Here is a 17523-nt window from a genome sequence, read left to right as displayed (position 1 = left end):
GAGAAGGTTCAAATCTATGTTGTTACTAATTTCCTATCTACTTGTTTCTTACTTATTGAGACAGAGCCTTGAAATCTCTGACAATAAGTATAGATTTATTTATTTCTCCTTGCAGATGTATCAGTTTTTGCTTCATATATTTTGAACCTTTGTTCGTAAGTACATAAATGTTTAGGATTATTATATACTCTTGATGATTTGAACCCATGATCATTATGAGATGACCTTCATTTACTCTGGTAATATTATTTGCTCTGAAATGTACTGTGTTTGATATTAATGTAGCTACCTAGCTTTCTTTTGACTAGTGTTATCATACTATATCTTTTTCTGTGTTTTGTTTTGTTTTACTTTTAACCTCCTTTTGTCTTCATACTTAAAGTGCATTCCTTATAGACAGCATATAGTTAGGACTTGATTTTTTATCCAATCTGACAATCTCTGCCTTTTTATTGTGGTATTCAGACAATTTACATTTAATGTGATTATCATTATGATTAGGTTTAAACCCATCATCTTATTATTGTTTTATTTTACCTTTTCTTTGTTGCTTTTACCCTCTCTTTTTCTACCTTTTTGTATTAGGTGAATATTTTTTATGATTCCATTTTATCTCCTTTGTTGACTTATTAGCTATAACTTGTTATTGTAAAAGTTGCTTTAGGGTTTATAGTATTGTAACTTATCACAGTTTACCTTCAAGTGATATTATACAACTTTACATATAGTATAAGAACTTTACAATAGTGTACTTCCATTTCTCTCTTCCTGGACTTTATGCTATTGTTGTAATATATTCACTTATGCATGTGCTATAAACTCCACGCCACATTGTTATTTTTGTTTAAATAGTCAATTCTCATTCCTATCACTGTGTCTTGTTCTTTCAACACACATTTAGCAAGTGCCTGTTGTGTGCCAGTCACAGTGCCTCGCATGGGGGAACCAAGGATGAGTGAGACATGAAACCTGCCTTTAAGGAGCTCGTAGACCAGTAGGGAAATACCAGGGAGAAACATTGTTATTGGGGAACGTAATAATGTCTGTGGTATGGGATGAACATAGAGTACCCTGGGCACAAAGAGAGGAGAGTCCTGTCTGCAAGAAGCCCTCCTCCCCCTCTGCTAAATCCTACCCATCTTCAGGCCTCTGCCTACACTCTGATTAGAGACAGGGTAGTGTAATGGTTTGGAGTTTGGGTTCTGTAGACAGACAACAGATTAAGGTTTTAACCCTGCTTCTATTGTTTACCAGCCATGTGACCTTGGCCAGGAATTTTTTGTACCTCAGTTTCGTCTGTAAAATGGGTCTGATGGCTACATCATCTTCATAGGGTTTTGTGAAAGGAGATAATATGCATAAAAGCCTTTGGAATGGTCCTTGGCATGTGAAAAATATTCAGTAATTCTTGGCCATTCTTCCCACTTTTTACTTATTTTGTTTTCAGCACCTATATAATGTCAAGGAACTTTAACCTCTATTTATCTATTATTATGTTGCTTGCCACATTATATGTGTTGTCATGTTATTTCTGTCAAGAATAACTTTATTCTCCTTTGAGACAGAATACATTTTATACATATCTGTACTCCTGAGATACTTACAGTGTTGGGTATGTATTAGAGTGACCAGCCATCTCAATTTTCCCAGGACTGAGGGGATTTCTGGGACACAGGACTTTCTGTGCTAACACCAGGAAAGTCCTGGAAAAACCAGGATAAGTTAGTTACCTTAACATGCAGTAGGCACTTCTGTTTTGCTTTTTATTTATCTCATTGGTCCCAAACCTACCTTGCAAGCAAGCTTACTTTGGCTTTGACACAATTTTTTAGTTATTATCTAGAAAATATAAAGTCACAACGTCCGGGTTTCTTGGGGGCTTCCTGAGATTCCTTAGGGCTTAAGATGGAAGATTTAAAGGATTCCTAAAAGAAACCTCTAGAAATTGTGGATAACCCCATAAGAGCCTTTCTTAACCTGGTTCACAGCCCCAGATGTCTACTCCCGCCTGTCACTCCCCGTCTCTATTTGCATTTCTCTCATGACTCTGAATGACTTCCTTCATTTGCTTTCCAGAAGTGACATACCCTTCTTTAATTCGGTGGCAAAGCTCGTTTCCTCACACAAGGCTGCTCCATTTGTCCATGAATTTCCCACTTGAGGCCGAATGATTTTTTCTCCCTCTAAGCCTCATCTTGTCAGCATTGGGACAGTGTTTGCCTTGGGTGGTTGCTCTTCAGGCAGCATTCCTGAAGGATCCCCTGGGGCCTCTCTGGGAATTCCCAAAAGCCAACACAAGTGTTTGCTAATGGCTGACCCATCTTCTCCAGGTTCCATGCCAGCACAATCAAGAGCCTGAGTCAATAGCCTCGGAAAGGTTCAACCCCAGTGGATTAGTTTCCTAGGGCTGTTGTAACAAAGCACCACAGACTGCGTGGCTTAAACAGCAGAAACTTATTTTCTCACAGTTCTCGAATCTAGAAGTCCAAGATAAAGCAGCGTTGGTTCTTTCTGAGGGATATGAGGGGGAAATCTGCTCCATGCCTTTCTCTTAACTTCTGGTGGTTTGCTGGCAGTCTTTGGCATTCTTTGGCTTGTAGATACATCGCCCAATCTCTGCAGTTATCGTCACATGGTGTTCTGTCTGTGTGTGTGTCTATCTCTTTACATGTGTTTTTTTTATAAGGGCACCAGTCATGTTGGATTACGGGCCCTCCCTACTCCACTGTGATTTGATCTTAACATACCTAATTACATCTGTAATGATCCTATTTCCAAATAAGGCCACATTCTGAGATGTTGGGGGATTAGGACTTGAACATGTGAATTTTGAGGGGCTGGATATAACAACCAAGGTCTTTGGGTGAGTCCCCAAAACTCCATGGAGGCATGGAGGCCACATCTTTATGGGCAAAGCAAAGCACCATACAGTCATAGTTCATAAATCCATTTCAATATTCCACTCACTTTGTGTTTGGTACTGACTGCTTCTACTTTCAGATTCACATTGTCAACAGTAACCACTTATTCACTACTCTGTAGGGCATTACACTGACTCTAAGAATATTAAGAAATATTCATACACCTTAGTCAACAGCTCCAAGTCAGAATATATCAGGAGTTTGGTTTTTTTTTTTTAAAAGGGAAGCCTGCAGAGGAAAATTTGCATCCATGACATATAATGAAATAACTATTAAAAGGCAGCGACTCCCATATATTAAGAAATATTCATACACCTTAGTCAACAGCTCCAAGTCAGAATATATCAGGAGTTTGTTTTTTTTTTTTTAAAGGGAAGCCTGCAGAGGAAAATTTGCATCCATGACATATAATGAAATAACTATTAAAAGGCAGCGACTCCCAACCTGATGAATAATAATTACAAGTTGGTTGCCTTCTAAAATGCTCTGGAGGATACCACAGTGTGTACAGACAGAGAGTTGGAGGAGTGTGTGTGAATGCGTGTGTGCGTGGGCATGCAGTAGCTTATGATAAACAAAATCACCAGACTCCTTCCCAACCTTCCTGTAGACATTAAGCCTTCCCTGGGTGTGCAGGGAATAGCCTGTATCTCCTCCCTCTGACTGTGGCCGCTCCTTCTGCCCACTCCCTGGAGTTGCTGACCCCTTCCTCTCCAAAGAGACAGCTCTGTTCCAAAAGATAAACACCACTAGTTGCAGGCAATGCAAAGCAAGTCTCCCAGTTAGTGTTTTCCTGGTGCTCTCACATACAAGCACAGCCCCTTTCTGTGGATGCGCTATTTCTGGCTCTGGCAGTTGCAGCCAGAGATGTGAGGGCGACAATGGGTCTTCGCAGGGGTGGGTGATAGGGAGTGGGTGGGTTATGGAGGTTCTTGCAGGTCTCCCTCCTTCTTTCCAGGGAGGCTGAACCTCTGAGAAATCCCAGGGGTGGGTGAGGCACCTAGCTAACGCCCGCTTGGGGGAACAGCCAAGCAGGCTGCTAGCTTGCTGAGAGGTGGTGTGCCAGCCCCACACACAGCACTTGGTGCCAGATCAGGGAGCTGTCAGCTCAATGCCAGTGCCCCTCCGCTCCAGCTCTGGGGAGCCCCAGGGTGGGCAGTGGGAAGGCGCGAAGCTCCTCTCCTGACTGCAAGTTGACTTTGCCTCACTGTTGTTGCTGGCAGAATACATACACCAATGCGGACAAGCTCCTAGAAGCAGCGGAACAGTTGGCTCAGACGGGGGAATGTGACCCCGAGGAGATCTACAAGGCAGCTCGACATCTGGAGGTGCGCATCCAAGACTTTGTGCGCAGGGTAGAACAGCGAAAGCTTCTCCTGGACATGTCTGTCTCCTTCCACACTCACACCAAGGAGGTAAGGGGGGTGATGGCGAGAGGGCATTCAGTCCTGGCAGGATCAGTGGGCTTCCTAGTAAAATGGCCCCAAACTCTGACCAGGGTCCTGGGTGGCCTGGGGGTTACTAGCCTCCTAACTTTGATGATATTAACAATTTGCTGCTGATAACCTACATTTAGGTCTCTACCAAAATGGGGCAAAATTTCCTTTCATCATCTCTAATGAGGAAGGGGGCTGTGGAGGCAGGTGGTTTGGGGTCCGTTAGAGCATTCAATCTGTAGCTGGAGAAATATAGGGATCCCTGGTATAGAAATAGTCACTGCAAGAGATAATGTAAGATTGGCACAGACTGTTTTCCCACCCCACACCCAATTTCTCCTGATTGCTGTTTTCTGTCAGAAATCAGAGTCCAGCAGAACTTTGATCAGGTATCTTTGCTACGAGCAAGGAGCATGAAGAGTTTGCAAATGTATTCTATGTTTTTATTTTATTTTTAAACAAGAGATGTAATCTTCTTAATGTGGTCAGGTCTGTGGCAGGGTGATATTGAAGTTGGTCCTCACCTTTCCTGAATGTGGAGTGACAGGTAGTGAACCAAGGGGGACTGAGATGCCCTTCTCACAGGAGGAAACCAGCTGGGCTTAAATCCAGACTGAATCATTCACCAAGCAGAGAAAGGAGAGGAGAGACTGGATTATGTTAAATTGCTGGCAAGGCAGAGGGATCCCATAGAGTGGAGAAGGGTTGCAAACCTGTGATTGCTTTTCATTTCTGAGTAACTTGGGGGACTCTGAAATTGAGTAAGTGACCAGAAAGGAGTCACATTTAGCATCTTCTGTAATAACACCCTTGGCAGATGAACTCATTAGGTGTATGCATGCTTGTGTTCCCCCAGGAATTTGTTTTAATAGTGTATTAATTAAAGTTTGATTGCTGCTCAGGAAAAAAAAATTAACCCTACTTAATTAGGTTGATTTTTGATATTGGGAATGCATTAAAAAGCCTGGTTGTTACTACTTCACAGAGTTTTCTGACACTTTGGGGGAATGAATGCAAATCATTGCGGCACCTATCAGAGAAAAACATGAAAAGATAATGTTTTCTAAACTGAGATTCCCCAGGCAGATGAAGGGCTGGCAAGCTCCCCAAAGCTGGCTCTGATTCCTCTCCATGGGACCCACAGCCACTCTCTGAGGAGTGTCTCTAAAGCAAGGGGATTAGCTTTAATCCAGGGCTTCCTGCATGGTTGTATGCTTGCTTGTGGCTTACCAGATTCTTAATGATGGTCTCTGTAACCAAAGGCATGTGTATTCCCTTTTAATTACAAGCTTGTGGATGATGGAATGGAGCATGAATGAACAGGAGTCATGCTCTCATGAGGGCTGTGGGAGTGCCGGCTGCATGGGGAGGTGGTGGACAAGGTCAGTTTCCATGGAACTACCGTTCCCCAAGGAGTGACCACAGCTTCCAAGACCCTTTTCTAGCTACCTCTCCCACCTTCTGTCTATGGTGCTGGTAGGCTGGGATTCTAGTCTAGATTCTGCTGCAAGAACCATATGAGCTTGTGCAAGTCACTGTGTCCCTGGCCCTGGGTTCCCTCATTTATAAAATTAGGCAGTCGGACTTGGTGTCCCAAAGGCACCTTATAATTCTAATATGAATCCAAGATTTCTTTCTTTTTTCTTCTCCTCTTCCTCTTCTTTATTTGATGTTGATAATAATAATTAATAATAATAGTAATTAAGCCTGAAATAGCATAGGTGATTTACCTAGCCTTGATTTGGCTCATTATAAAAACCCAATATATATTAAGTCGTTTTTTTTTAAATTGGGTTCCTGCTACTTGCCAGACACTTGCATATATCATCTCATGTAATCTTCATGATAATCTTATGATTTAGATTTTATTAAACATATTTTCAAATGGGGACGCCTCAGAAAATAATTTGTCTAAGATTAGAGTTTCTCAGTAGTATAGCTGAAATTTTACCTGTCTTCCTAAATACTACACTTGTACTCTTAACTGCTACCCGTACTCTGTCCATTTTTTCCTCTTGTATTTCCTTTTTTCCTCTGATCTTCTTCCTTCTTCTTACTCTTCTTTTTTCTCTTTACATTTTAAGCCCTATAGCAGGTAGGGTAGCAAGAGGGTAGATCCTGGCTGAGAAATGTAATCGTTGCCAGGGTTGGGGGTGTAGGAGACAGGAATAGTCAGGGCTGAAGTTATTAATCACTGTTTTCCTGGATATCTCTCAGAACTGCTAAGCTTGGTTCTATTTGAACCTGAGACTTGTTTTCCCGCTTGGACTCAGCTTATATAGTCACATTCATATTAAGTAGTACTAAGGGAGCAGTGTGATACTGGGGACAGGTGAAGAAAGAGAGAGGGAACTGAAATTTATTTAGAGCCTAATATGTGCTAGGCTGTCTAATCAATGGCCATGAGAACTGTCATTTTTTTACTCCAGTTTTATGAATGGGAAAACCAAGGTTTAGAGATATTAATAATTTGCCCAGTGTTTTATAGGTAGGATTCGGTAAGTATAGAAATTGATTCCAAGTTTTTCTGACTCCAAAGCCCATGCTTTTTCTCATTTGCCACTAAGACTTTCATATAAAGTCTAGTAAATAGAGACTTGGGGAGTTTTCTTCATCAAGGGATTCATTCAAACAGGAGACTCTCAAGAAATAGCATAGTCTCTTTCCCCTGTATCCCAAAATATGAGAGAAATTAGGAGCAGCCCTGCCTGGATACAAAGGGGTGTGTGCTTATGAGGATCTTTCTACTCAAGAGATCTGAAACTCTCAGATCATACCAATTTTAATTTTTTTTCAGGATGGAAAGAAAAGCACCATTTTGAATGGCTGCCACAGAGGAGCTTTTCACAGGGGACCATGCAGCAGGACTTAGGATCTGCATGTTCCCTTTCAGTCACCTTTCCACCCAAACGAGGCTATATGATACCTTCTTTAAATGATCTGCAAGGCAGGGTAGAGAATAAGACAAGTGTGCATATTTGGCCATGCAGTCACACAGGCATATGTGTATATGTGTACACATGACCGTACATACACATGTGTATGTATGCATACACATACATACATGCATACTAAGTACAGCAAGATCTTGGATGCCAGGTATGTCTGATATCCAGCTCTAGTTGTTTACTGGCCTTTGGCAGAATTATTTAATCTGTTACTTCATAATAATTATGAGGATGATTATTATAAAATAAAGTAGTACAATACTAACACCCATTCTTTTTCCTAGTATGTGAATTCCCTCCCAAATTTTCCTTAGTGCATCTTTTTTTTTCCCTACACAATCCTGCTCAGCTTTTTTTTTTTTTAACTGTGCCTTGTAGAACTGATTTTTTAAAAATTGATTATGCATATTCATGGGACACAAAGCTGACCATCACCACCAGTGTCCAAGATGTGATGGTCAGATCAATACTATCAGCATGCCCATTACCACAAATTGCAGTTATTCCCTATGTCCGCCACCCACCCTCTCCCCTTCCCCCCCTCCACCCCTGGCAACACTAGGTATGCTCTCTCCCTCTGCAAGTCCAACACACCACTGTGGTCTTTCCTTCCTTCTTTATCTCTTTGCTACCACTTATGAGTGAGGACATGCAGTATTTTTCCCTCTGTGCCTGGCTTATTTCACTTAACATAATTTTCTCCAAGCTCATCCATGTTGCTGTAAATGGCAGAATTTCATTCTTTTTTATGGCTGAGTAGTATTCCATTGTGTGTGTGTGTGTGTGTGTGTGTGTGTGTATGCCACATTTAGATTGGTTCTATAATTACAATATTGTCTATTGTAATTTCATTCTTTTTTATGGCTGAGTAGTATTCCATTGTGTGTGTGTGTGTGTGTGTGTGTGTATGCCACATTTTCCTTACCGTCAATGGACATTTAGATTGGTTCTATAATTACAATATTGTCTATTGTAAATGGACATTTAGATTGGTTCTATAATTACAATATTGTCTATTGTAAATAGAGCCGCAATGATCCTTAGTGCATCTTGAAAGTAGGGTTACTAAGGAACCTGAAGACTCAACTCAGGGATCATTTTTTCTTGAAATTCATCCCTGGTGCTTCCAACTTCCACACCCAGACAGGACCAGAGCACCAGGTACCACCTCCATTGGTGATGCCAGGTGCTGAGCTGTGATTGTCTTTCCTCACTAAATTGGGAGCACTTATATGTACATTATACATGTGGCTGTAAATGCGTAGATATAAATACTACTGTATATCCCTGCCACTATGTCTAAAGGTGCTGAATAAATATGGAATGAATGAGTTTACTTGACAATGGAGAACTAGTAGTCTCTCCTAAGAAAATGAAAAGAAAAAAAGGAAGGAAAAAAGAGAGGGAAAGCCCAGATAACCACATCTTTCATCTACTCCAGTTCACTGACTTGAGCTCTGCAGACAATATAAATAAAAGGGGTCAGGGTGAGGAATCTGAATTGCCAATGGTAGCTTTCCCAGGACCTATAGAGCAGGCAGAAATGGATTGTCAGGTGGGCAGAAGTGAGCATCCTTGAGTGGTCTAATAGAAGAACTCCTGTGTTTTGAGTTTTCCATATTCTGTTTAATCCCTTTCAAGACTTGTCACTTCTCAACCTTGCTAAGTGTGGGTCCTATTTGATCTTGGGTCCATTAACTCTTGACTACTTCCTCTTGACTTTATAGGCAAACTTTTGGCTTTTTATTCAAGGCAGGATTAGTTGTCAAGTCTGTTAGGGAATTTTGAGTTGCCCCCGTTGTTTTCCCTCTTATGGTGGATGGAAGGAAGATCATCTGCTCACCCTTGCTAGGTGGCCTTGGGTGTTGCTAATAAACACTGTTATAGATCCTTACTGCTTTGATATAGCTAGCTCCATCCTTCTTTCTATTTTTCCTCCTTCTTTCACTTTTTTCCTATAATAATTTGCCAAGTTTTTGCCTTAGTGCCAATGTGTAATAGAATGCTGTTGTAGGATGTAATTTTCATGGAAAGAAAGCCCCCTTTGTAGGAAATTTCTGAGTGTGAACTGAATATCTGTTTTCATAAATGACTTACTCTGGACTTTCTGTGATTCCCCTGCTGAAATTCATAATTTTACTTTTGCCCATGTTACACATTGGAAGGTTTACTCTAATTAGTATCCTCTGATTAGGAAACAAAAGAAAGATATAAAAAGAAAATCTCCAGGCTCATTTCTTCTGCAGATTGAAGAGTCTGCTTAATCCTATTGGCCTTGCTTTGTGGATTCTCTACTACTATAGAAGTCGGGAGGGTTAAAACCATGTAACCATTTAATCACAATGTCATACATAAAGATTATCTAAATGTTCTACATTTGGTGATGCGTTAACAAACCACACTCCATCTATATAGTGAAATATTACACAGTCATTATAAATCATATTGCCAAAGATCATTAAAAACATGAGGAAGCACCTGTGGAATAATAAACAACTGTATATTCAGCATGACCACAATTTTGATTACACACATAGAATAAAGGCTAGAAATAAATATACCAAGAAGTTAAGAATGTTATGGGTGATTTAATTTTTTTTTTGCATATTTTTCTCTTTTACAAGATTTCTTCAATGATATTTTCAATTTCTAATCAGGAAAAATCCTAATGTTATATTTCAAAAACAAAACTTTTCATTTCTACTTAAAAGAGCTGCTCAATAAAGAGAGATGACAACCACATACTTGGGACCTTCTTATGTGTCCAGAGCCTCAGTTATTAATACAAACTGTGCTGAACTTTCAAATATCTTCTTTTCCCCTGGAGCTGTGAGGGCACCTGGCTCTGTTTGCTGGTCTGGCAAGCTAGAGAGGGTGGAGGGAGTAGCATTGATCCACCTGCTCGTTCTCTTTGTCCAGGGACAAGGCATTTGTAGCAAGTGTCATTTGCTCTGCCAGATTGTTCACACAGAATTCTCTTTCCTTGCTGTGTTTCCATGGAAATGATGCAATTACTGGGCTTCCAAAATATCCATTTTAAGATATTTTTGTAGTAAGAATATGAAAGTCAAATTAACTAAGAAACCTGGCCAAAGTAACCAACTCTTTATTAGACAGCTCAAGTAAATACCGACTTCCATTTGTTTCTCTCCTTGTGCAATCCTTCTGTCAGCATTTCCTGCTCAGATAGGTACACACACACACCACAAACACTCACATATACACCTGCTCATCTACCTACCTGTCCTAGAACGAAAACTAAATCAGTCTTCAAAAGTGATGATGGCCTCAAGAACAAAACAGCTTTATCCATCTTCTATTTCAATTGCCAAACTGTTGTGGTGTTTATTAAGAAATAAAAGCTGGTAGTTGATGCCAAAGAAAATGAGGGAGGGGGAGGCTCACCTTGTGGAAATGGCGCTCCTTCAACATGCCTGGGGGTCAGTCAGTTGTATCAGCACAGTGGCTTCTAGAGCTGCACAAATGGAACAGCCAGTCGACAAGAGGAACTGGTGAAGTAAAATGACCTCTTTCCTTAATCACTTATCCATGAGCCTCATTAGTTTTCCAGACCTCCTGGTTCCCTCCCTTGCTGCCTTTTTCAGTTGTCCGCTTCTTAGGCTGCCCTACTGTGCAAGCAGGATAGGGTCTGTGGGCTGGCCCTTCCTGAACTCACTGGTTTCACTATTAGGGCTAACCTTATATAGGGCATTGACAGGCTCCCTTAATTCTGCCACTGCCGAGGGGCAGAGTTAAGAATTTAGAATTTCTCAAATTAGGCCCATTCTTAGAGATACAGGTTTTTGGTCAAAACCACATGTGTTTTCTGAGAGAAAGAATGCACAAAGCCATCTAAGTGTATTCATGTGTATCAGCACAGAACAAGTAATCATTGCCAAGCAGAGAACAGGCCTCTAAAAGGATGGGTCACAGTACAGCTACATTTTAATAAAAAAGAGAGTCTGAGGGGTATAGGGAGAGTTTGGTTGACGGATACAAACTTACAGCTAGAGAATAATAAGTTCTAGTCTTCTATAGCACTGTTAAGTAACTATAGTTAATAATTTTTTGGTGGTTATAAGACATTCAGATTGTAAGAAAATTACAGTCTAAGAAATGGACTATTGACCCTTACTCATGGTTTAGCAATACCAATGTTTATTTCTACCTACTTTATGGTACAAAGTCTCAGAGGTGCTTAATCAAAATGATGAGCTTGCGATTTAAGTTTCCTGACACCAGGCAATGATTGTTTGCATGGGTTCTCATGGGATTTCAAGTGACTCCCTGCTCAAGCTTTCCAGCTCTTAAATAATATCTTAACAATCATCCTCAAACTGATGCTAAACTTTCTGGACTTTGGATGTCTTGGTGTCAAAGGCAGGCCTGCAATTTTTCAGCTTAGAAAAGCATTTCTATCAGTGCCCTCTTCTTTACATCAACTTCTGAAGAGAAAGCATAGCATGTTAGAGCTGGAAGACAAGCTATAGAAACCACACACACACACACACACACACACACACACACACACACACACACACACTTCATATTAAATATGAAGTAATTGAATAAGGTAATTTTCCTGAGATTACAGAGCTAGGCAGACAAGGGCAGAATCAAGAATTATCCCCAGTAAATTTCAATTCCACCCAAGAACTCCTATCCCTCTCTTTTGTTGCTGTTGTCTTTTAACAGATGGAAAAATAGAGAAAGATGTCACTAATCCTTTGTCTCCCGTGCTGCAACCCCTTTCCCTATCTCTGAGTCAAATTCTCTTTGAATCACTAGCAATTTTTATTTGATGTTTTATCCTTCTGAAGGTAGAGAGGCTCCCTTCCTTTCTTATTGGGCTGGTAACCACTGGACGGAGCTGCATCTAGAGCTGTACTTTTTTCTCTCTTAGCTGATTTTCCTTAACAGTAGGTTCTAACTCTACCTTAGACAAGACATTTTTTATGATATGGTAAAATATATGAACAGAAATCTGAGACATGTTTCAATTCACTAATCAAAGAATATTTTGGGGGAGGACACACTTCTCTAGTAATACTGAGAAGTCTTTTTCAAGAAACCTTTATGTTTACAAAGCTGACACCTCATTTTCATTTGGCAATTTTTGTCTTTGTCCGTACAATTTAGCTGCATGACACCAGGAGGAGGGAGTGTCATGAGTCATGGTGGGCTTCTTCAGAGGGGAAAGATGCTGACTTTCTGTCCTAGACCTGCACCAGAGGTGTTCGGGTTTCTATTAAAAACAGTAACAATGACAGCACAACAAAACCAAAACAAACAGACAAAAACGTCCAAGCTATGAAGCCATTAAATTAGCTCAAGGGTGGTACTGAGAACAACATTATTTTAAATAAAATAACATCCTTAAGGTACCCATAGCCTCTTTCCTCTTTCATTCCTGTCACGGTGAGTTCTGGCCTTACTCTAGTCTTCAGTCTCAATGCCTTCCCAGTGCCTGTCCTCTGTTGAGACTTAGAGTTTATTAATCTTCTCCTTCTGCACATCTAGGGCTTCTCCTATATAAAGAACAAAGAAAACTTGTCCAACGTCTTGAAGACTCTCTCTGTCTCACCTCCCCGCCCTTCTTTATCCCTTACTGCAAAGGCCATACTGTGATCTACCATATTGAGAACCACCTAGATGAAATAATATTCTTGAGGTGGATATTTATCTATGTTTTAACATGGAAGACTTAAAGATGTTAGAACCAGAAATTAACTAACCATTTTACTTTATGCTTTCCTACAGCTTATTTTACACATGAAGTCATGGAGATCAAAGGGTATAGTGATTGTTCAAAGGCACCACAAATTATGGGAGGAACAGGGGCCAAAATCCACATCTTCTAACTCCATCTATCAATTTTCTCTCTCTGCTGGCTTCCTGGTAGAGCCCTGAGCTTATCTTTTCCACTAGCCAAGTGAAGACTCATGGTTTCAAAGCACACACAAGACTTATATTCCTCTTAATCATTTATGAAAATACTCAGTAAGAGTAGTCAAAAGTGGAGCCTTGTGGCAGGCCACTGGAAACCTATTTTTAGTATGAAGAACTATAAATTAATCAGTTTTCAATAATTCCATTCAACTCCTCATCATTTCCAGTGCTCATTCTGTTCAAAACACTCTACTTAGCTCTTTTAAAGTTGACCAGTCATATCGTCCCAGTTACATATCATCATCTTGAATATCATGGGGAAATGTCTCATACTTCTATTGAGATTAAGATGCACTACATCTTTAGCATTCAACTTTCTAGCCAACCAAGCAAATCTTCATTTGGTTCTTGTTGAGAACCTCATTCTTTTTTGCATATTTGTAATACCATGATAAGTTTCTAGGAATCAATGTCTGTCTACCTGGAGGAAGTGCACAGACCCCTCCCTTTCCTCCTTTCTGAAATATAAAATAATACTAGTCTGTTCTAGTCTTCTGTTCTTCCTAGTCTCTCAAAGATGAGTGACCTCTTTGCTCTAAGATCACATCTTCAGGTTTCCCTGAACCACAGGGAAATTAAGCCAAGGGTGGTTTCTGTCCTTAGGGAATGCCAACACTAATGGAGTAAACTTGGCAAAGACCTCTAAGATCACATCTTCAGGTTTCCCTGAACCACAGGGAAATTAAGCCAAGGGTGGTTTCTATCCTTAGGGAATGCCAACACTAATGGAGTAAACTTGGCAAAGATGGGTAATGAATATAAATATACAAACACAAACTGACTCATAGGTGTGCTGATGAGAAGGACAGTCTGACATTGCATTGACTGGTTGAGGGTAGGTTGGGTGACTCCAGCCCAGCTTTCTTGCCCTCCCTTCCATTCCTGGCCTCTCCAGTCTGCCCTGAATGGAGTCTCTGCTCTCTCCCCCTCAGTTGTGGACATGGATGGAAGACCTTCAGAAGGAGATGCTGGAGGATGTCTGTGCGGACTCCGTGGATGCAGTCCAGGAACTGATCAAGCAGTTCCAGCAGCAGCAGACTGCCACTCTGGATGCCACACTCAACGTCATCAAGGAAGGCGAAGACCTTATCCAGCAGCTCAGGTCAGCGCCTCCCTCCCTGGGGGAGCCCAGCGAGGCCAGGTCAGCATGGGCAGTGCTTTCCGGTGGGAAGTGCCTCGGGCTAGATGTGAGATAAGTCATGTCCCAGTCTTGACTCAGCCACAGCCTGCTTTGTGGTCTTGTGTTTGCTTCATCTGTAAGATATAAAAATGACTGCACCATACCCAGCTTGAGTCTAGAATGAAATAGTAAATGGAAAAGCTTTAATGTTTCAAAGCATTACTTGTCATTCAAAATGTTATTCAGCCATCAATAACACAAACACAACAAAAATTAACAAAATTCATCAAAAAAAGAAATAACATCTTCATTAGGAATCATGGCATATTTGGTCATGTGCAGAAGTAGACATTATGGAATGTAGTGTTATTTGGCATCTGTGTCTTGGGCTGAACTCTGAATTCTAGTGCCCCCATCAGCAAAACAGAACCATTTTGTAGCTGTAGAGAATGTGTGATGTTGCTCCATCCAGCTCTCCATTACCCACTTATAGCCTTTCCTCCATTCCTTGCTGCCTAGAAAATAAATCTCCCTTTATATCAACCTAAACAAACATAAGAAGGAAAATCCTGTGTATTTGTTTAGAATTACCTACCCATTGCCTCTTGTCTGTTGGCATCCATATCTAGTTCCCTGCCTCTGTCAAGGGTACCAGCTCCTCAGACAGAGTCTCATGAGGCCTTGAGCAAGCCCTCAGCAGCTAGCCCATGCCCAGGCACTGTGTGAATAGGATTTGATGGTGCTAATTATGCCTTCCCTCAGGGACTTGTTCCTTTACCACACTCACTGAATGCTGGGACTTCTGCCAGCTCAAGACAGAAATAATATCATCAACAAGTCCCTGACCGACCCTGGGGCCTAAGGAAATTACTTCAATTGGAGAGGGCTTTTTCCCCCAATACCAGTCGTCCAATTAAATGAACAATGAAAAATCACCTTTAGAAGTCCCTGGCTTGTTTTTCTGTTGGAAATTAATAATTTCTATTCTAAATATGCACATGAGATGTTCTGAGTCCTCCTATTGCATACTAACAAGACAGCCTCCTTCCCTTCTTCCCCCAGTTCATCTTCATCAATATATAATATATGACAGTTTTGTCTGCCTACCTAGGAAACTCCACTGTCATTTGCTTCTGAAGGAAATTCCAAATAGTGGGCAGTTACTTAACTTCTCTGGGCCTCAGCTACTTGTGTAATTAAAGGTTCACTCTAGGAGCTCTGTCAGCTCTAGGCTGTGATGGCTTCGTGTTATCTCTTCAAATACTTTCCACAAGCTTGGCAGGCTTCCCTCTCTGTGGAGCTGGGCCTACACAAAGGCCGCTTATTCCTGTCAACTGCCAACCTTGCACAGTGCCTGAGGGCATAAGGCTACTTGGTGACAGTGAAGGCAGCATGTGGGTGATGCCTGTTCTACAAGTTTAAGTTCCATGGATTTTGCAAAGTACCATAAGCATGTGACCAAGAGCCAGGAGTGACTGTTCATTCCTCCACTAGCCTGACTCTGGCTTCTGCTCTGCTCCCTGATGTCTAGGCCAGTCTAAGAGAAAAAAAAGTAAATGGTACTTAATGTACATTGGCAGGATGCCTCACACACACCTGAAGCACATCTGTGGGTGTCCATGATTCTTCTGACACTTATTGCTGGAGCACATAACATGGTTTTTGCATCATCTCTGTCTAGGATTCCTAGTGAGTGTGACACTGACATAAATGCTGTACAAAATGATTGGAAATCATTCTCTTCCTTCTGGAAGCTGTGATGGAGAGAGATTGAGAGGAGCAGTCAGAGAGAACAATCATATCCTCCCAGCAGCACAAATGCTGTACAAAATGATTGGAAATCATTCTCTTCCTTCTGGAAGCTGTGATGGAGAGAGACTGAGAGGAGCAGTCAGAGAGAACAATCATATCCTCCCAGAAGCAAATCATATCCTCCCAGCAGCACAGTCCTCAAAAATGGATTGTACTGAGTACATCTCTTGTGTACTTTTCATGACTGGGGGTGTCTGTGCTATAGTAGGTGGAAACTGTGCTTGTTTCGTGCCCCAACAGGCCTGGGTGAGGAGGTAGGAATTGGGAGCTCCAAATGATAAGGACAGAGGTGCTTGACAAACTGGCCTTATGCTGTCTTCCAAAACAGTGCCAGCTCAGATGCCTCCTTCTTCTGAGACAAACACAGGCTAAAAGTACCTGGCTTTCAAAAAGCTTGCTGAGACCATTCAAAACTAATGATTCTCTTTTTGTCCCCTGACTCCTTAAATTGTATAAGAAACCAAGATGTCACAAGATAATGAATGTACCAGTTTATTTCAGGTTTTTACACTCTAGCTTGCTCAAGACCCTATAAAATCTAAAATTCTTAACTTCCATAGTTCTCCTATTATAATGATCTCTTTGGAAGCTTCACTTCTACCTCATTTCTCTGAGAAAGTCAATTTGTTTATCTCTTGGTTTCCCTCTACAATGTGTCACCCCTCCCTCCCTACACTGCTTTTGTATAGACTCTCTCTGCTCAGAAAGCACACACCCTGTGCCATCGACTTGACTGTTCATCTGTTTCTTCAAGCCCCCAAATCAAAACTCATCCTCTTTGAAACCTTTGTTGGTTGTCCCATCCTTTTATGATCTAGTTTTTTTTTTTTTTTTNTCCGAACCCTCGGCGGGAGCGCCGCCGCGCTCCCAAGCGGCGCACCGTAGCAGTGCGCCACAGGGCCGGCCCTATGATCTAGTCTTTACTCTCCCAAGTTGAGCCTGCGCCCCAGTCAGCACTTGACACTTTACGTTTGTCCTTTCAGGGTTAATAATCATTTATACAGCATGTTACTGGTCACAGTTGACATGCACTGTTTTAGTTAACAGCAAACTGTGAAGTAGGGCAGGGATTATTAGGTCCACTTTACAGGTGAAGCAGTTGGGGCTCAGGGAGGTGATTTCCTAGTGCCACCAGCCCATATATGTCAGAGGGGAGACCTAATCCAGGTTTGCAGATCGTAGATGCCATGCTTTCCTAACTACAGCTTGAAGCCTCTTTAATAACACCAGCCCATAGCTTTGATATTGCAGTGTAAAGTGGATGAATAGTTTTGGCTGCCATGATATCATCTTATTTTAACAACCCTGTGAGGTAAAACTAGGAGGGTTTTTTTTTT

At 41.3% G+C, this 17523-nt stretch overlaps 1 protein-coding gene across 1 annotated transcript in view; it reads left to right on the top strand.

Moving 5' to 3' along the window:
• The window catches only part of LOC103588259 (kalirin), a gene marked incomplete at its 3' end in the record, with an annotated part of 440967 nt that overhangs the window by 357456 nt on the left and 65988 nt on the right, over nt 1-17523 (top strand). Inside the window, exons 11-12 of the mRNA XM_008569903.1 lie at nt 4145-4336; nt 14187-14395. Coding sequence (XP_008568125.1) covers nt 4145-4336; nt 14187-14395 — 401 coding nt within the window. The remainder of the gene's footprint in view (nt 1-4144; nt 4337-14186; nt 14396-17523) is intronic.

This window comes from Galeopterus variegatus, unplaced genomic scaffold (genome assembly GCF_000696425.1).
Source record: "Galeopterus variegatus unplaced genomic scaffold, G_variegatus-3.0.2 Scaffold542, whole genome shotgun sequence".
In the NCBI taxonomy this organism is placed as follows: domain Eukaryota; kingdom Metazoa; phylum Chordata; class Mammalia; order Dermoptera; family Cynocephalidae; genus Galeopterus; species Galeopterus variegatus.
Note: the sequence above shows the minus strand (reverse complement) of the source record. Positions and strands in the feature narration are given on the sequence as shown.